At 45.7% G+C, this 20632-nt stretch overlaps 1 protein-coding gene across 1 annotated transcript in view; it reads right to left on the bottom strand.

The window, feature by feature from the left end:
• Positions 1-20632, bottom strand: part of SLC2A2 (solute carrier family 2 member 2) — a 117921-nt gene that overhangs the window by 54590 nt on the left and 42699 nt on the right. The window contains exon 3 of the mRNA XM_077290543.1: positions 7009-7202. Within this exon, the coding sequence (XP_077146658.1) occupies positions 7009-7202 (194 nt within the window). The remainder of the gene's footprint in view (positions 1-7008; positions 7203-20632) is intronic.

Below are 20632 nucleotides of genomic sequence, written 5' to 3'. Positions count from 1 at the left end.
GATGTCGCCTGTGGACCCTGCATCCACCACATTCACCCAGTGTGCCGTGATGGACACATAACGTCCCTGGCCATGCCTACTGGTCCATGCATCTGTAGTCAGGTGCACCTTTGTACTCACAGATTGCCTGAGTGCATGGACGATGCGCTGTTTAACATGCTGGTGCAGGGCTGGGATGGCTTTTCTGGAAAAAAAGTGTCGACTGGGTAGCTCGTATCGTGGTTCAGCGTACTCCATCAGGGCTTTGAAAGCTTCGCTTTCAACTAACCGGTAGGGCATCATCTCTAACGAGATTAGTCTAGCTATGTGGGCGTTAAAACACTGTGTACGCGGATGCGAGGATAAGTACTTCCTTTTTCTAACCAGAGTCTCATGTAGGGTGAGCTGGACTGGAGAGCTGGAGATCGTGGAACTTTCGGGTGTGCCGGTGTACATGGCAGACTGAGAGACGGTTGGAGACGGTATTGTTTCCGCCGGTGCCCTAGATGCAATATTTCCTCCTACAAAACTGGTGATTCCCTGACCCTGACTGCTTTTGGCTGGCAAAGAAACCTGCACAGATACTGCCGGTGGTGCGGAAAATGGTGGCCTTACAGTGACGGAAGGGATGTTGCGTTGCTGACTAGCTTCATTGGCCGAGGGTGCTACAACCTTGAGGGACGTTTGGTAGTTAGTCCAGGCTTGAAAATGCATGGTGGTTAAGTGTCTATGCATGCAACTAGTATTTAGACTTTTCAGATTCTGACCTCTGCTTAAGCTAGTTGAACATTTTTGACAGATGACTTTGCGCTGATCAGTTGGATGTTGTTTAAAAAAATGCCAGACTGCACTCTTCCTAGACTCGGATCCCTTTTCAGGGATTGCAGACTGAGCTTTAACCGGATGGCAACGCTGTGCTCCAACAGGTTTTGGCTTTGACACGCGTTTTGGGCCAGATACGGGCCCGGCAGATGGAACCTGTTGCGATGTTGATGCCTGCTGCGGCCCCTCCTCCACCTCCGCTTCTGAACTACTGCCGCCTGCACCCTGTTCCCCCAATGGCTGCCAATCGGGGTCAATAACTGGGTCATCTATTACCTCCTCTTCGAGCTCGTGTGCAACTTCGTCTGTGTCACTGTGTCGGTCGGTGGTATAGCGTTCGTGGCGGGGCAACATAGTCTCATCAGGGTCTGATTGTGGATCTGTACCCTGAGAGGGCAATGTGGTGGTCTGAGTCAAAGGAGCAGCATAGTACTCTGGCTGTGGCTGTGCATCAGTGCACTCCATGTCAGAATATACTTGTAATGGGCATGGCCTGTTAAGTGTTTCACTTTGTAAGCCAGGGACGGTATGTGTAAAGAGCTCCATGGAGTAACCCGTTGTGTCGCCTGCTGCATCCTTCTCTCTTGTTGTAGTTTTTGCTGAGGAGGACAAGGAAGCGACTTGTCCCTGACCGTGAACATCCACAAGCGACGCGCTGCTTTTACATTTACCAGTTTCGGAAGAGGAGGCAAAAGAGCTAGAGGCTGAGTCTGCAATGTAAGCCAAAACTTGCTGTTGCTGCTCCGCCTTTAAAAGCGGTTTTCCTACTCCCAGAAAAGAGAGCGTTCGAGGCCTTGTGTAGCCTGACGACGAAACTGGCTCCACAGCTCCAGACTTAGGTGGAATATTTTTATCCCCACGACCACCTGATGCTCCACTACCACTACCATCATTACCAGCTGACAATGAACGCCCACGACGACCTCTTGCACCAGACTTCCTCATTGTTTTAAAATCTTAACCAAAGTAACTTTATTTGTTGCTGTCAAACAACTTACACGGTGAGCTATAACTTCAGTATGATTTCAATATCCCTTAACAGGTTGGTGAGACCACAAGGAAAATCAGGCACAATGGTACACACTCTGTTTTCTGTGGCACAAAATCACAGAGATGACACACACGCAGGACTGTCACTCAAGCACTAATGTCAATATTAATCTCCCACCTAATTTATTTTTTTTTTTTCCTCAGGGAGACTTTAGAAACCAAGTAATATTAAAAAAAAAAAAAAAAAAAAGGCTTTCTATGGCCCACAATTAGAGAGAGAGAGGTGGCACACCCAGGAGTCAAGACTGGCGCACAAGCTGAAAGGGCAATATTACTCTCCCACTGTTTTTTTAAGTTTTTTTTTTATTTCAGGGAGACTTTAGAAACCAAATAATATTAAAAAAACCAAAAAAAAAAATAGCCTTTCTATGGCCCACTGAATGAGAGAGAGAGGTGGCACACCCAGGAGTCAAGACTGGCACACAAGCTGAAAGGGCAATATTACTCTCCCACGGTTTTTTTATGTTTTTTTTTTTTTTTTTCAGGGAGACTTTAGAAACCAAATAATAAGAAAAAAAATAAATAAATAAATAGGCTTTCTATAGCCCACTGAATGAGAGATAGCACACACAGCAGTGGCACACAAGCCCTGACTGAGGCCAATATTTTTCTCCCACTGATTGATGTAGTGTTTTTGTGTTGAGGTAGATTTTAGAACACAAATCAAGGAAAAAAAAAAAAAAATGCTTTCTATGGCCCACTGAATGAGAGAGAGGTGGCACACCCAGGAGTCAAGACTGGCACACAAGCTGAAAGGGCAATATTACTCTCCCACTGTTTTTTTATGTATTTTTTGTTTTTTAAGGGAGACTTTAGAAACCCAATAATATTTAAAAAAAAAAATAAATAGGCTTTCTATGGCCCACTGAATGAGAGGGAGAGAGGTGGCACACCCAGGAGTCAAGACTGGCACACAAGCTGAAAGGGCAATATTACTCTCCCACTGTTTTTTTATGTTTTTTTTTTTTTTAAGGGAGACTTTAGAAACCCAATAATATTTAAAAAAAAAATAAATAGGCTTTCTATGGCCCACTGAATGAGAGGGAGAGAGGTGGCACACCCAGGAGTCAAGACTGGCACACAAGCTGAAAGGGCAATATTACTCTCCCACTGTTTTTTTATGTGTTTTTTTTTTTTCAGGGAGACTTTAGAAACCAAATAATATTAAAAAAACCAAAAAAAAAAATAGCCTTTCTATGGCCCACTGAATGAGAGAGAGAGGTGGCACACCCAGGAGTCAAGACTGGCACACAAGCTGAAAGGGCAATATTACTCTCCCACTGTTTTTTTATGTATTTTTTGTTTTTTAAGGGAGACTTTAGAAACCCAATAATATTTAAAAAAAATAAATAAATAGGCTTTCTATGGCCCACTGAATGAGAGGGAGAGAGGTGGCACACCCAGGAGTCAAGACTGGCACACAAGCTGAAAGGGCAATATTACTCTCCCACTGTTTTTTTATGTTTTTTTTTTTTTTTTTCAGGGAGACTTTAGAAACCAAATAATAAGAAAATAAATAAATAAATAAATAGTCTTTCTATAGCCCACTGAATGAGAGATAGCACACACAGCAGTGGCACACAAGCCCTGACTGAGGCCAATATTTTTCTCCCACTGATTGATGTAGTGTTTTTGTGTTGAGGTAGATTTTAGAACACAAATCAAGGAAAAAAAAAAAAATGCTTTCTATGGCCCACTGAATGAGAGAGAGGTGGCACACCCAGGAGTCAAGACTGGCACACAAGCTGAAAGGGCAATATTACTCTCCCACTGTTTTTTTATGTATTTTTTGTTTTTTAAGGGAGACTTTAGAAACCCAATAATATTAAAAAAAATAAATAAATAGGCTTTCTATGGCCCACTGAATGAGAGGGAGAGAGGTGGCACACCCAGGAGTCAAGACTGGCACACAAGCTGAAAGGGCAATATTACTCTCCCACTGTTTTTTTATGTTTTTTTTTTTTTTAAGGGAGACTTTAGAAACCCAATAATATTTTAAAAAAAAAATAAATAGGCTTTCTATGGCCCACTGAATGAGAGGGAGAGAGGTGGCACACCCAGGAGTCAAGACTGGCACACAAGCTGAAAGGGCAATATTACTCTCCCACTGTTTTTTTATGTTTTTTTTTTTTTTTCAGGGAGACTTTAGAAACCAAATAATATTAAAAAAACCAAAAAAAAAAATAGCCTTTCTATGGCCCACTGAATGAGAGAGAGAGGTGGCACACCCAGGAGTCAAGACTGGCACACAAGCTGAAAGGCAATATTACTCTCCCACTGTTTTTTTATGTATTTTTTGTTTTTTAAGGGAGACTTTAGAAACCCAATAATATTTAAAAAATAAAAATAAATAGGCTTTCTATGGCCCACTGAATGAGAGGGAGAGAGGTGGCACACCCAGGAGTCAAGACTGGCACACAAGCTGAAAGGGCAATATTACTCTCCCACTGTTTTTTTATGTTTTTTTTTTTTTTTTTCAGGGAGACTTTAGAAACCAAATAATAAGAAAATAAATAAATAAATAAATAGTCTTTCTATAGCCCACTGAATGAGAGATAGCACACACAGCAGTGGCACACAAGCCCTGACTGAGGCCAATATTTTTCTCCCACTGATTGATGTAGTGTTTTTGTGTTGAGGTAGATTTTAGAACACAAATCAAGGGAAAAAAAAAAAATGCTTTTTTATGGCCCACTGAATGAGAGAGAGGTGGCACACCCAGGAGTCAAGACTGGCACACAAGCTGAAAGGGCAATATTACTCTCCCACTGTTTTTTTATGTATTTTTTGTTTTTTAAGGGAGACTTTAGAAACCCAATAATATTTAAAAAAAAAAATAAATAGGCTTTCTATGGCCCACTGAATGAGAGGGAGAGAGGTGGCACACCCAGGAGTCAAGACTGGCACACAAGCTGAAAGGGCAATATTACTCTCCCACTGTTTTTTTATGTTTTTTTTTTTTTTTTCAGGGAGACTTTAGAAACCAAATAATATTAAAAAAACCAAAAAAAAAAATAGCCTTTCTATGGCCCACTGAATGAGAGAGAGAGGTGGCACACCCAGGAGTCAAGACTGGCACACAAGCTGAAAGGGCAATATTACTCTCCCACTGTTTTTTTAGGTATTTTTTTTTTTTCAGGGAGTCTTTAGAAACCAAATAATATTAAAAAAAATAAATAAATAAATAGGCTTTCTATAGCCCACTGAATGAGAGATAGCACACACAGCAGTGGCACACAAGCCCTGACTGAGGCCAATATTTTTCTCCCACTGATTGATGTAGTGTTTTTGTGTTGAGGTAGAATTTAGAACACAAATCACGGAAAAAATAAATAGGCTTTCTATGGCCCACTCAGTGAGAGATGGCACACACAGGGATGGCACTGTAGCAGAAATGCCAATCTTAATCTCCCACAAAAAAAACAAAAAAAAAACAGGGACTGTCCTACAATTACTATCTCCCTACAGTAATCTAAGCCAGGTATGGCAGGCAGCAATAGGAGTGGACTGATGCACAAATTAAATAAAAAGTGTGGACAAACAAAAAAGATAGCTGTGCAGAAAGGAAGGAACAAGAGGATATGTGCTTTGAAAAAAGCAGTTGGTTTCCACAGTGGCGTACACACAGCAATACAGCTATCACGGAGCCTTCTAGGGCAGCCCAATGAGCTACAGCGCTGAGGGGAAAAAAAAAAAAAATAGCTTCCACAGTCCCTGCACACCGAAGGTGGTGTTGGACAGTGGAAATCGCTGCAGCACAAGCGGTTTGGTGGTTAGTGGACCCTGCCTAACGCTCTCCCTGCTTCTGACGAAGCGGCAGCAACCTCTCCCTAAGCTCAGATCAGCAGCAGTAAGATGGCGGTCGGCGGGAACGCCCCTTTATAGCCCCTGTGACGCCGCAGACAGCAAGCCAATCACTGCAATGCCCTTCTCTAAGATGGTGGGGACCAGGATCTATGTCATCACGCTGCCCACACTCTGCGTTCACCTTCATTGGCTGAGAAATGGCGCTTTTCGCGTCATTGAAACGCGACTTTGGCGCGAAAGTCGCGTACCGCATGGCCGACAAGCACAGGGGTCGGATCGGGTTTCATGAGACGCCGACTTAGCCAAAAGTCGGCGACTTTTGAAAATGATCGACCCGTTTCGCTCAACCCTACAGGGCACATGACAACTAGTCCTTTAGTGGTAATTTACTGCTGGTAAAACACTGATTTTATTGAAACTGCAGCAAGTAGCCCCTACGTTTTGCTGCTTTCAGACTATGTAGCAAGAACCTCCTGGCAGATTCCCTTGAAGGAGGATATATATGGTTAGATAGCATGACCTACACAGGGTCTTTAGCATGACAATAATATCTTTACACAGAATCTCTCCTTATTGATCGCAACATACTTCATCATATTAGGAGTCAAATTTTGAGCCAAATGTGAATCTGGACACACACTTTGTCCTGTACGCCACAAATGAGCTGTATAATCATACTTTTATTGTATTGAGCATAGTTCATAGTACAGAACAACAAGCAGATTCTTACATAACTGGTTCTACAAAGCCCGTCCTTAATGTGTGTGACTTTTTACCAATATACACTCAAATGCCTGTACAGAAATCTCTCATGTGAAAGTTCTCATTACTTTCACAGAATGGAATAATCTTGTTGTTGGAACCAATATTCTTCATGATGAAAGGTAGGGTTGAGCGAAACGGATCGGTCATTTTCATAAATCCCCAACTTTTGGCAAAGTCGGGTTTCGTGAAACCCGACTCGATCCTAAAAAAGCAAAAGTCGCTCAACTCTAATGAATGGTATTATCTGTGCTTTTCCCATAGGAGATGAAACTTAACTCTCAAAGTGGGACACAAAAAGTTATGTTTTGTCCAGAGTTCATAGGTAACTTCTAGTACCCATATGTCGCATGTATCAGAACTACAGCCACCAAAGACATTTTGCTTTTATGGTAACTGCATTATTTAAAAAAATAATTTAGGCTGATATTAGATGTTACTCTGATCACACAGAGTTGTTTAAAAAGGAAGAACCCCAAAAACGTCTAGTACAGTGCAACCTTAAAAATTACCAATAATGGAAAAACTAAATTTTGTTCTCTTCTCCAATATTAGGTCTAATGGTGCACAGGTATGAATGCTGCTTACCTTCCAAATTTGTCTGCAAACCATCCAACAAAAAAGGAAGACACCAATCCGCCAAGAGAGAAAACTGATACCGAGAGCGACCAGTACATGGTAACAGATGGGTGGACTGCAGGTTCATCTGTCTCATTTCCACTTCTGTCTGTGAGTTCTACTATCGGCACCTCCAGTACTCTTGCATAGTGGTTTTCAATTATCTAGGTGATGGAACAGAACAGATTAAGTAAAACTAATCCATGTCATTACATTAAACACTCAAGGGTTCCTGATAAATTGTTCATACACATAAAGGGACATTTACATTGCAGGATAATCATGAGCGAGCCTAGTTAAAAACGCTCGCTTTACGATTATCTTGTAGTGTAAGCACCCTGCCGATCACCCAATGAAAGAAGAAAAACCATCGTTCATCGGGTGAATTGATCTTTTGTGCAACACCTCAGATCATTGTTCTCAGCAATAAACAGGACTCGATCTGCCGAGAACAGTTTGTAGTCTATACACGCCGAGCAATCTAGATCACTCAAGGGGCATCATTTACTTTGGTCTGCCTACTGTATATAAATAGGCACTTACACAACAGCCGACTGGTAAAAGTTACCAATCTGTGGTCATATTGTGCAGCTGGTGGGTCAGTGTAAACGGACTTTCAGGCTATGTACACATTTATACAGTGCTGTATGCCAAACAGGATTTTCGTTAGAATCCCTGAAAAACTGTATTACAATGACAACCCCGACAGAGCCATTCATTCCATAATGGAGGCAATTCTGTGTCCACATTTACTCCATGAGCTCCATTCCAGTAAATTGCTCAGTCATGTCTTGTGGGGGTTCATATTGAAAAACAGCTTTCTCACGGATAACAAGAAAAGTTAAAAAAAACCCTTGTGTATAGGCGTTTCTTAACTCTCAACCAACACCAGATGCCAGAGAAAGAAGGATTGGGCATCTTTAATTTTAGCATGCCCGATCCATTGTTCCTAAAGGGGTGAAGTAGCATCCAGAGGTATCTGGCAATTGGTTATTTCCCTCTTTATATTGACAAAACATATATGCTATTAAGGAGGGAGAGTAAAACAATATGTGCACTAAATTGTAAATCAGTAAATCAATCACACACCAATCTCTCCACCATGGCCAAACCAAAGAGCTGTCTAAGGACACCAGGGACAAAATTGTAGGCCTGCACAAGGCTGGGATGGGCTACAGAACAATAAGCGAGCAGCTTGGTGAGAAAGCAACAACTGTTGGCACAATTATTAGAAATGGAAGAAACACAAGATGACTGTCAGTCTTCCTCGGTCTGGGGCTCCCTGCAAGATCTCGCTTTGTGGGGTAAGGATGATTGTGATAAAGCTTCTTTATCTTATAGAATGCTGTAGATAAGCCCTGAAAGTCGCTGGCCACATCTTAAGGTACCTTCACACTAAGCGACGCTGCAGCGATACAGACAACGATGCCGATCGCTGCAGCGTCGCTGTTTAGTCGTTGTGTGGTCGCTGGAGACCTGTCACACAGACGGCTCTCCAGCGACCAACGATGCCGAAGTCCCCTGGTAACCAGGGTAAACATTGGGTTACTGAGCGCAGGGCCGCGCTTAGTAACCCGATGTTTACCCTGGTTACCAGCGTAAATGTAAAAAAAAAAAAACACATACTCACATTCCGGTGCCCGGCATCCGCTTCCCTGCACTCCTCCTGCATCCTGTGTCAGCGCCGAACATCTCCGGCATCTCCCACAGAGCAGAGCGGTGACGTCACCGCTCTGCTTTACGGCCGGCACTTACACAGGATGCAGGAGGAGTGCAGGGAAGCGGACGCCAGGCACCGAAATGTGAGTATGTGGGGGGTTTTTTTACGTTTACGCTGGTAACCAGGGTAAACATCGGGTTACTAAGCGCGGCCCTGCGCTTAGTAACCCGATGTTTACCCTGGTTATCAGTGAAGACATCGCTGGATCGGTGTCACACACACCGATTCAGCGATGTCAGCGGGAGATCCAGCGACGAAATAAAGTTCTGGCCTTTCTTCACCGACCAACGACATCACAGCGGGATCCTGATTGCTGCTGCCTGTCAAACACAACGATATCGCTAGCCAGGACGCTGCAACGTCACGGATCGCTAGTGCAGCGCCCCAGAGTTCTGGTCGTTGCAGTACTGTGGATCCGCCACTATGGGGAGCCATGGTGCGTTCGATGGCACTGAAGGAGTTCATCTGACCAGGTATCACAGACACCAATATGTTTCACAGCAGGGCCTCCGGGGGGAGCTAAGGGTGCTATTCATTAGGCCACTCCCCACCATAGTGGGTAAACTGGGGGTCAGGCAGGAAGTTAGAAAAGAAAGCTGACTGGATTGAACGAAGCAACACCTTATGGCAGAGGGTGTTGTGGAGGAAGAGACAGTAGGGTCTCTGTCAGGGGTGGGATCCTGACAGAGGCTTGGCATTGGAAAGAACGTAACGGGACCGTGCCTGCTCAGCATAGCGGCGGTGCCTAAGAAAGGACTAGAAGCGAGATAGATTGTGCTGAGTGAGAAACGAGATCAAGCAAAAAGGAGAATACCAGTAGGGGTCATGCTGTAGGACCGGAGCAACATCCTACTGAGGCGCATTACCGGTGGCCGGAACGCCGAGGGAGTGGAATAGCATACAGCTTCAAGCCATACTCCAAACAGCGGCAGGACAGTCAGTTTAAGGCGGGCTGTCTACCACATATCACCTATGAAGTCTTGGGGGGCAATTGCGGGAGAGGGGCGTCTCTAGGGTCCCGGAAGAACTCCAGGCCTACCTGACAAACGGGTGCCGTTCCAACCTGAATAACAGGGAGGGATGGAATACGAGAAGAACATCAGTGAATCGAGTTGTGAGGGAACTTAAGAAACAGACACAACAGTTGTGGGGTACTTTCCGTGAGCACAGCAGGGAAGGACTACAACACATAGCGCTAAGAAGGAGGGCACTGATTTCCACCTGTGAGGAGAACTCTGGAAGTGCCATCGGACCGACCGGACTTGCGCAGCCTGGTGAACCGTATTCTGGACTGCGGACTGAGAGATCTCCAGTAAAGAGGTAAAGAGACTGCAACCTGGTGTCCTTGTTATTTACCGCGACCTGCACCCCACAACTGCACCGCTACACCACCGTTACTGCATCATCATCATCACTTATTGCACCGGACGTCCCCCACTGACGGACAGGGCCACGGACCGGGTCCAGCCACTGTGACAACCCCAGGACTGAGACCCAGAGGCCCGGCTCTGGGTACCCCTAGGCCCTGCGGCGGTGTGGGGGCGCTCCAACTTGGCGTCACGAACAGGATCTACTTAAGCCTGAAGAATCAGGTCATGTGTGCCTTGGAACTGTGATTTGTTGTGCTTGAACTGTACTTTATTGCAAAGACTGTGTGCTGCGCCAGTTGCCGCCAAAATCCACCGCCATTGCAGCGCTGAGGAGAGCGCAGGAGAAGAAGAGGGGCGTGAAGTGGGCGTAGGCAAGCTGGAGAGCGCGAACAGCAATGGCCGCCCAGTCTAAGTATTTCTGTGCCCTGAGGACGTGCCCGTCAACAGCCGAGGTCCGCCTCCTGATCCTGGTTGGAGGGTGGAGGCCATGGGGACGGGGCCGCCCACGAAAGAGACCGCGAAAAGAGGACATTGGAGGACAAATAAAGATGGCGACACCCGGAGCACCATGCGGAGCTGACCCGGTTCGGTCTGAAGCTGCACAGCCTGAAATAGCCCCAGAGACGCCAACACTGCGGGGTCTGACCCTCACAGGGCCGCCGATGGGTCGACCCCCTTTGCCGCTGTCCGAAGAGGGTGTGGCCGCAGCCGAGGCCCGACAGCTGGCCCGCCGGCTGAAGGCCGATGCCCGAGTGCTCACCCGGCTAGGTCAGCCCACGGAGATCCGTCTGACTCCAGTGTCTCCTGTTCCCTCCCAACTGGCCGCGGCTGGGAGCACGCTATCAACACCGGATCTAGAGATCATGCCGGACGCCGAGCATTTACGGCGTCTGATGACAGCATGGCGGAGCCGGCCCCAGCCTGCAGAGCAACTTGATCTGGTCAGTGTTCCGGAGATTCCGTCCTCACACTGGGGTGTAGTGGTGGCCTTTAACCCCCGGTATGGAAGAGGGGTGATTCAGGAAATTGGAGAACCGCTGCAGGTCCGCGTGGATCGGGAGGAGGTGGAGCCTTGCAGCGGGAGGCTCGATCGTGACCTGGAGCCGGGAGATGCCGTCACCTACACGAGGTGGAGGAGGGACACTGGCGAGACGGGCTGGTTCGCCCGAGGTGTCCAACGATGCATTGCCCTCCAGGCTGCTGGAACACCAGAAGGGGATGATCCCGTTGGGAAGGCAGCGGGACCCGGCCCCGCGGAATCACGAGAAGCTCAGCCTCGCCGCGCCCCGGAGGGACGGGTGCACCTGCCGACAAGGAGGACCTCCCGGCGAGGGATTTTATCATTACTGGGACCGGAACGGCGTCCTGGCTCACCGGTGCGATCTGTTGGCCTGGTAAGGCCAGGAAAGAGGTCGCCTTCTGCAGAACCCCAGTAAGATTTTATTGAATGCTTCAAGAATGTAAATAGTTTTCTAGTTAACTGTTTGAGTACTGTTTGCTGCTAAACCCGTCCAGGGTTAACTCTTTATGGATCCCTTAGTTGACCCGGGATCCTTATTGTTTGTCTTTCTACAGTTTTGCACAAGTTTTACAAACTGAGAAATCATGAACAGTGCATGATCCAAACTTTCTTGTAAATAGTTTGCACCTTATTAAAGGCGCTTCCTACTGGTTTTATTTAAAGACTCTTTGCAAAGATACCGTTCTGGAACCTTTGCTGAGCAAAGACTGGTAGGCTGAGAAGACGAGCTACCTCAGAAAGACTTGATTCTCTTTTAAAGGGGATGTCCAACAGCGCACTTATGAGAAGATACTGTTTTAGAACAGTAATGCAATGATAATGTTTGAACGAGAAAAGTTGTATGTGTTTTAACTAGTTAAATGTGAAGAAATACTGATGATGATGCTCTGGAAAGAAATGTAACTGTTTTGCATGAAGAAAAGTTATGTGTGTTTAATTTGTTTAAAGTGTGAAATCTAGATAATGTTCTTTAAAAGGAAAGATGCAGAAAGCCCGTAGGGGTAGATTTAGAGTTCTGCTTAGTTGAAAGTAAAGAAAGTAGTAATGAAGGTGAGGATAGAAGGTAAACCCTGAGTCCCCATAGAAAGTTCGTTCGTTACTAAGGACAGAGAGTGAACCCGTAGGGGTTAGAAAGTGAGTCCTAATAGGAGCCAAATAGAGCTGGCTCAATGTTCTCTAATTGAAAGGAATGTTATGTCTATACCATGTATAGTAGCGAAAGGCAGTAGGCCCTGGCTGAACGGGGCGGTCCTGTAATAGAAAGGAGAGGCAGTAGGTCTGGTACCGTTAGGACAGGCGGTCCTGCAGGTTCAAAGTAGGAGAATGCAAAGTTAAAATACCTTATAATGTGATTATAGGAAGGTCTTTAGCGGATTAAGAGTGTATATCCTTGAAGGCAAAGTTAAATTATTGGTCAATAATGTTTGCACCTAGTAGAATACCCGGTTGGGTAATGAGAGTTAATTGTAGCCTGTTGCTATGATATTTAATTATGTTTGTAACGTTAAAGTGTCCTCACCTCCCATAAAGGGAAGCTTGTTCAAGTATGCTTATTGTTTTGCACTCAACAAAATTGTATGTCTTTTTGCTAACCTGTATTGTTGTTTTCTTCCCAGTCCCGGAGTACTGTGTTTAACCAGGGGGGAGTGCAGCGCCCCAGAGTTCTGGTCGTTGCAGTACTGTGGATCCGCCACTATGGGGAGCCATGGTGCGTTCGATGACACTGAAGGAGTTCATCTGACCAGGTATCACAGACACCAATATGTTTCACAGCAGGGCCTCCGGGGGGAGCTAAGGGTGCTATTCATTAGGCCACTCCCCACCATAGTGGGTAAACTGGGGGTCAGGCAGGAAGTTAGAAAAGAAAGCTGACTGGATTGAACGAAGCAACACCTTGTGGCAGAGGGTGTTGTGGAGGAAGAGACAGTAGGGTCTCTGTCAGGGGTGGGATCCTGACAGAGGCTTGGCATTGGAAAGAACGTAACGGGACCGTGCCTGCTCAGCATAGCGGCGGTGCCCAAGAAAGGACTAGAAGCGAGATAGATTGTGCTGAGTGAGAAACGAGATCAAGCAAAAAGGAGAATACCAGTAGGGGTCATGCTGTAGGACCGGAGCAACATCCTACTGAGGCGCATTACCGGTGGCCGGAACGCCGAGGGAGTGGAATAGCATACAGCTTCAAGCCATACTCCAAACAGCGGCAGGACAGTCAGTTTAAGGCGGGCTGTCTACCACATATCACCTATGAAGTCTTGGGGGGCAATTGCGGGAGAGGGGCGTCTCTAGGGTCCCGGAAGAACTCCAGGCCTACCTGACAAACGGGTGCCGTTCCAACCTGAATAACAGGGAGGGATGGAATACGAGAAGAACATCAGTGAATCGAGTTGTGAGGGAACTTAAGAAACAGACACAACAGTTGTGGGGTACTTTCCGTGAGCACAGCAGGGAAGGACTACAACACATAGCGCTAAGAAGGAGGGCACTGATTTCCACCTGTGAGGAGAACTCTGGAAGTGCCATCGGACCGGCCGGACTTGCGCAGCCTGGTGAACCGTATTCTGGACTGCGGACTGAGAGATCTCCAGTAAAGAGGTAAAGAGACTGCAACCTGGTGTCCTTGTTATTTACCGCGACCTGCACCCCACAACTGCACCGCTACACCACCGTTACTGCACCATCATCATCACTTATTGCACCGGACGTCCCCCACTGACGGACAGGGCCACGGACCGGGTCCAGCCACCGTGACAACCCCAGGACTGAGACCCAGAGGCCCGGCTCCGGGTACCCCTAGGCCCTGCGGCGGTGTGGGGGCGCTCCACTAGCGATATCGTTTAGTGTGAAGGTACCTTTATAGCGGCATAATCTGCTGACAGGTTCCCTTTAAGGATAACAAAGTCAATGTTTTGGAGTGGCCATCACAAAGCCCTGATCTCAATCCTATTGAAAATTTATGGGCAAAGCTGAAAAGGCAAGTGCGAGCAAGACAACCTACAAACCTGGATCAGTTACACCAGTGTTGTCACGAGGAATGGGCCCAAATTCCGACCAACTATTGTGAGAAGCTTGTGGAAGGATATCCCAAACGTTTGACCCAAGTCATTCAGTTTAAGGGCAATAGTACCAAATACTAATGAAATGTATGTCAATTTTGACTTTGTAATAAGTAATAAAAATGCCTTAAAACATTCTGCCTCTCTCATTTTCGGGCATTTATCAAATATTAATAATTATTGTAATCCTAACTGACCTGAAGTGGGAAATGTTTATTATGATTTCTTGTCAGATATTGAGAAAAGCATGCATATGTTTCTTTTTATATAGTGTATGTAAACTTCTGGTTTCAACTGTACCTATTTATACCAGTGAATTATGCCTATAAAGAGGAAGGATAACATTTAGAGAAAATTGTGTCATACACTACAATTCCATTTTTTAGCTCTCATGTTGGAGGAGAATCTTCACAGATACAGTACAGACCAAAAGTTTGGACACACCTTCTCATTTAAAGATTTTTCTGTATTTTCAGGACTATGAAAATTGTAAATTCACACTGAAGGCATAAAAACTATGAATTAACACATGTGGAATTATATACGTAACAGAAAAGTGTGAAACAACTGAAATTATGTCTTATATTCTAGGTTCTTCAAAGTAGCCAACTTTTGCTTTGATGACTGCTTTGCAGTCTTGGCATTCTCTTGATGAGCTTCAAGAGGTAGTCCCCGGAAATGGTTTTCACTTCACAGGTGTGCCTTGTCAGGTTTAATAAGTGGGATTTCTTGCCTTATAAATGGGGTTGGGACCATCAGTTGTGTTGTGCAGAAGTCTGGTGGATACACAGCTGATAGTCCTACTGAATGGACTGTTAGAATTTGTATTATGGCAAGGAAAAAGCAGCTAAGTAAAGAAAAACAAGTGGCCATCATTACTTTAAGAAATGAAGGTCAGTCAATTCGAAAAATTGGGCAAACTTTGAAAGTGTCCCCAAGTGCAGTTGCAAAAACCATCAAGCGCTACAAAGAAACTGGCTTACATGAGGACTGCACCAGGAAAGGAAGACCAAGAGTCACCTCTGCTTCTGAGGATAATTTTATCCGAGTCACCAGCCTCAGAAATCGCAGGTTAACAGCAGCTCAGATTAGAGACCAGGTCAATGCCACACAGAGTTCTAGCAGCAGACACATCTCTACACCAACTGTTAAGAGGAGACTGTGCAGAAGGCCTTCATGGTAAAATAGCTGCTAGGAAACCACTGCTAAGGACAGGCAACAAGCAGAAGAGACTTGTTTGGGCTAAAGAACACAAGGAATGGACATTAGACCAGTGGAAATCTGTGCTTTGGTCTGATGAGTCCATATTTGAGATCTTTGGCTCCAACCACCGTGTCTTTGTGCGATGCAAAAAAGGTGAACGGATGGACTCTACATGCCTGGTACCCACCGTGAAGCATGGAGGAGGAGGTGTGATGGTGTGGGGGTGCTTTGCTGGTGACACTGTTGGGGATTTATTCAAAACTGAAGGCATACTGAACCAGCATGGCTACCACAGCATCTTGCAGTGGCATGCTATTCCATCCGGTTGGCGTTTACCTGGACCATCATTTATTTTTCAACAGGACAATGACCCCAAACACACCTCCAGGCTGTGTAAGGGCTATTTGACCAAGAAGGAGAGTGATGGGGTGCTACGCTAGATGACCTGGCCTCCACAGTCACCAGACCTGAACCCAATCGAGATGGTTTGGGGTGAGCTGGACTGCAGAGTGAAGGCAAAAGGGCCAACAAGTGCTAAGCATCTCTGGGAACTCCTTCAAGATTGTTGGAAGACCATTTCCGGTGACTGCCTCTTGAAGCTCATCAAGAGAATGCCAAGAGTGTGCAAAGCAGTCATCAAAGCAAAAGGTGGCTACTTTGAAGAACCTAGAATATACAGTTAGGTCCATATATATTTGGACAGAGACAACATTTTTCTAATTTTGGTTATAGACATTACCACAATTAATTTTAAACAAAACAATTCAGATGCAGTTGAAGTTCAGACTTCCAGCTTTCATTTGAGGGTATCCACAGTAAAATTGGATGAAGGGTTTAGGAGTTTCAGCTCCTTAACATGTGCCACCCTGTTTTTAAAGGGACCAAAAGTAATTGGACAATTGACTCCAAGGCTATTTCATGGACAGGTGTTGGCAATCCCTTCGCTATGTCATTCTCAATTAAACAAACTGAACTAGAGCACATATTTCAAATAAGGGACAATTTGACACTTAATAGTGAAAAAAAGACCCCAGGCCTACAAAGGAGGCCACCCACTCCATGCTAATACTGAAACAAAGAGAACCAAGGAGTATAATAGGTATCAAATTTTATTACATCTGCCAAAGCGTAAAAATACACAAGTGTTAAAATTATCTAAGACATATACGATGTGATACAAAATGCATAAGAACGGAGTATAAGAACAGGGTCCCACCTGGATGAACGATGCCCAAATAGTACATAAATCTGCAAGGCAGATAACGTTATGTGTAACTGCAGAGCACACTACATATAAACTGTGATAGAGCAGCAATTATTTACTAACCAGTAACCAATGCAGAGTGTGCTTACCGCTTGTAGGGTGGGCACTCAGGACACCAGGCAGGAACAGGGATGAAAACGACCCCCGACGTACGTTTCGCTTTAGAAGTATTAACAGCTTTATCAAGGGGATGCATACCGAGGCCAGAAAGGACCTTAATATGGGCCAGACCCAGAGCATGTGACGTCTCACATGCCGCAGGGCGGCCAATGAAAAGCGGCACACGCGGCGCATGCGCGGATCAGCCCGCAGGTCCTGACACTCAGCGCGGCGTCCAGTGTCACCGCGCAGGAGCGGGGGAAGCCCCGGTCCCACGTGGGAGACAAGAGAGACGCCGCCCCGGGGCAGGTACAAGCAAGACGGACCGGCGCAGGCGCACTGCCGCCAATGAAGAAACAGTAACAATATAAAACAGAAAAACATACCCCTGACTCGGGGGAATAACGGCACCTATATACAGAAATGACGATCCCAGGGTTTACAGCATATAGCCCCAAATGTAAATAAATGAACAATAATCAAACAATCATATGAAACCATAAGTGAAGTATAAACGATGTACAGGAAGGGCAGTAGCTGGATGATGATATGATAGGGTATATTCATTCGGTCCATCTGATCGTTAGTGCCAAATCCACCGTGAAGAGAAAAGAGTATACAAAAAAATGTATAGAAAGGTCTCGGTACACCAAAATTAAAGAGGAAACTGTAAAAGAAAAGATATATAAAAAAATATCAAATTAGTAACAGAAAATAAAAAAGAAAAATTAAAAACAATGAACCCAGGATCCGACTAAGGGAGCCTGTTCCTATGGGAGGGGGGAAAAAGACGGAAAATAGGGAGGGGGACTATGTTTAACAATTATCCTGATATATACCAATACCAAGCGTACAACTAAAGACTTTACAGGAATGGAACAAAACTAAGCGATTCGTTTAGACCGCTAGGTGCAACCGTATTTAGTCTGACAATCCAGCCAGCTTCACGCTGTGCCAAAACCCTCTTGTAGTTGCCTCCACGGATACCCAGATGGACGCAGTCGATGCCCCGGACCCGAAGCAGCCCCGCGTCGCAATTGTGATGCATTTTAAAATGACGCGGTATCGGCTTCAGGAGCGAGGCATCAACCACACTCCTAGCTGCCTGGATGTCACGTACATGCTCCCTGGTGCGTATACGGAGCTCTCTTGATGTTAAACCTACATAAATAAGGGGGCAACTACACGTCGCGTAGTATACGACATTTTTCGTACTGCATGATATATGGTATCTGATGGAGTATGTCCTAGTGCCGTCAGATGATACAAAAGTAGTGGATCTGGCAATATTGGCACAGGCCATACAATGACCACACTGGAAGCAACCAAGCATAGGGCCCCTCGAACCAAAGGGGTTAGAGGCTGGAGGGGCATAGTGGCTCCGGACAAGCATATTATTGAGATTCGGGGACCTCCTTGCTGTCATCGAAGGAAAATTGCCCAGGGCTGGGCCCAGGGAGGATTCAGTGCCCAAAATAGGCCAATGCCGGGTCAGGATCTCCCTGATACTATTCCATTCATGGTTATAAGTTGTTATAAATCTTATTCTGGTATCCCCCGACCCGGCATGGGCTCTGTGGCCTGTGTTATAAAGAAGATCCCTACGTGGAGTCCCCCTGGCTCTATCATAGCCACGCCTGATGCATCTACGGCTATAGCCCCGTGCCTCAAAACGAGCCTTCAGAGCCACAGCCTGGGTCTGGAATTTGTCCTCTGTAGAGCCTCTAGAGCGGTCACATGGGCGACGCGACCAATCACAAGCCGTGACGTCACGGGAGGCAGGAAACGCGCGCATTTTAAAATTACGTCACGGCTTGTGATTGGTTGCGTGCCGCCCATGTGACCGCGACGCGACCAATCACAGCAAGCCGTGACGTAATTTCAGGTCCTGAATGCCTAATTCTGCATTCAGGACCTGAAAATTACGTCACGGCTTGCTGTGATTGGTCGCGTCGCGGTCACATGGGCGGCACGCAACCAATCACAAGCCGTGACGTAATTTTAAAATGCGCGCGTTTCCTGCCTCCCGTGACATCACGGCTTGTGATTGGTCGCGTCGCCCATGTGACCGCGACGCGACCAATCACAAGCCGTAACGTAATTTTAAAATCCTGAATGCCTAGAATTAGGCATTCAGGACCTGAAAATTACGTCACAGCTTGCTGTGATTGGTCGCGTCGCGGCCACATGGGCGGCACGCGACCAATCACAAGCCGTGACGTCACGGAAGGCAGTAAACGCGCGCATTTTAAGCAAAGAACGCTGCCGGTTCCCTCGGTGAGGTCCAGGCTGCGTCGGAGAGGTGAGTATAGCAATATTTTTTATTTTAATTCTTTATTTTACACATTAATATGGATCCCAGGGCCTGAAGGAGAGTTTCCTCTCCTTCAGACCATGGGAACCATCAGGGATACCGTCCGATACTTGAGTCCCATTGACTCGTATTGGTATCGGGTATCGGTATCGGATTAGATCCGATACTTTGCCGGTATCGGCCGATACTTTCCGATACCGATACTTTCAAGTATCGGACGGTATCGCTCAACACTACTCACTAACTAACCCCGTACGGGTTCACTTTCTGTCCTCATTCTCTAACACATTATTAACCATTCTGACAATTAACTAGTTACAGTTAGGTCCATATATATTTGGACAGAGACAACAATTTTCTCATTTTGGTTATAGACATTACCACAATTTAATTTTAAACAAAACAATTCAGATGCAGTTGAAGTTCAGACTTTTAGCTTTCATTTGAGGGTATCCATATTAAAATTGGATGAAGAGTTTAGGAGTTTCAGCTCGTTAACCTGTGCCACCCTGTTTTTTAAATTATCCAACAGTAATTGGATAATTGTCTCCAAGGCTATTTCATGGACAGGTGTGGGCAATCTCTTCATTATGTCATTCTCAACTAAGCAGATAAAAGGCCTGGAGTTGATTTGAGGTGTGGTGCTTGCATTTGGAAGGTTTTCCTATGAAGTAAACATGCGGTCAAAAGTGCTCGCCATGAAGGTGAAACAAGCCATTCTTAAGCTGTGAAAACAGAGAAAAAACCCATCCGAGAAATTGCTACAATATTAGGAGTGGCAAAATGTACAGTTTGGTACATCCTGAGAAGGAAAGAAAGCACTGGTGATCTCATCAATGCAAAAAGACCTGGGCGCCCACGGAAGACAACAGTGGTGGGTGATCGCAGAATAATCTCCATGGTGAAGAGAAACCCCTTCACAACAGCCAACCAAGTGACCAACACTCTCCCGGAAGTCGGCGTATCAATATCCAAATCTATCATAAAGAGAAGACTGCATGAAAGTAAATACAGAGGGTTCACTGCACGGTGCAAGCCACTCATAAGTGTCAAGAATAAAAAGGCTAGACTGGACTTTGCTAAAAAACATCTAAAAAAGCCAGCACAGTTCAGGAAGAACATTCTTTGGACAGATGAAACCAAGATCAACCTCTACCAGAATGATGGAAAGAGAAAAGTATGGCGAAGGCTTGGTACAGCTCAGTCATGATCCAAAGCATACCACATCATCTGTAAAACATGGCGGAGGCAGTGTGATGGCTTGGGCATGCATGGCTGCCAGTGGCACTGGGTCACTAGTGTTTATTGATGATGTGACACAGGACAGAAGCAGCCGAATGAATTCTAAGGTATTCAGAGAGATAATGTGTGCTCAGATCCAGCCAAATGCAGCCAAACTGATTGGTTGTCGTTTCATACTACAGATGGACAATCACCCAAAACATGAAGCCAAAGCAACCCAGGAGTCTATTAAAGCAAAGAAGTGGAATATTCTTGAATGGCCAAGTCAGTCACCTGATCTCAACCCAATTGAGCATGCATTTCACTTG

This window comes from Ranitomeya variabilis, chromosome 2 (assembly GCF_051348905.1).
Source record: "Ranitomeya variabilis isolate aRanVar5 chromosome 2, aRanVar5.hap1, whole genome shotgun sequence".
Classification (NCBI taxonomy): domain Eukaryota; kingdom Metazoa; phylum Chordata; class Amphibia; order Anura; family Dendrobatidae; genus Ranitomeya; species Ranitomeya variabilis.
The sequence above is the reverse complement of the archived record's forward strand: the minus strand, read 5'-3'. Positions and strand labels throughout refer to the sequence as shown.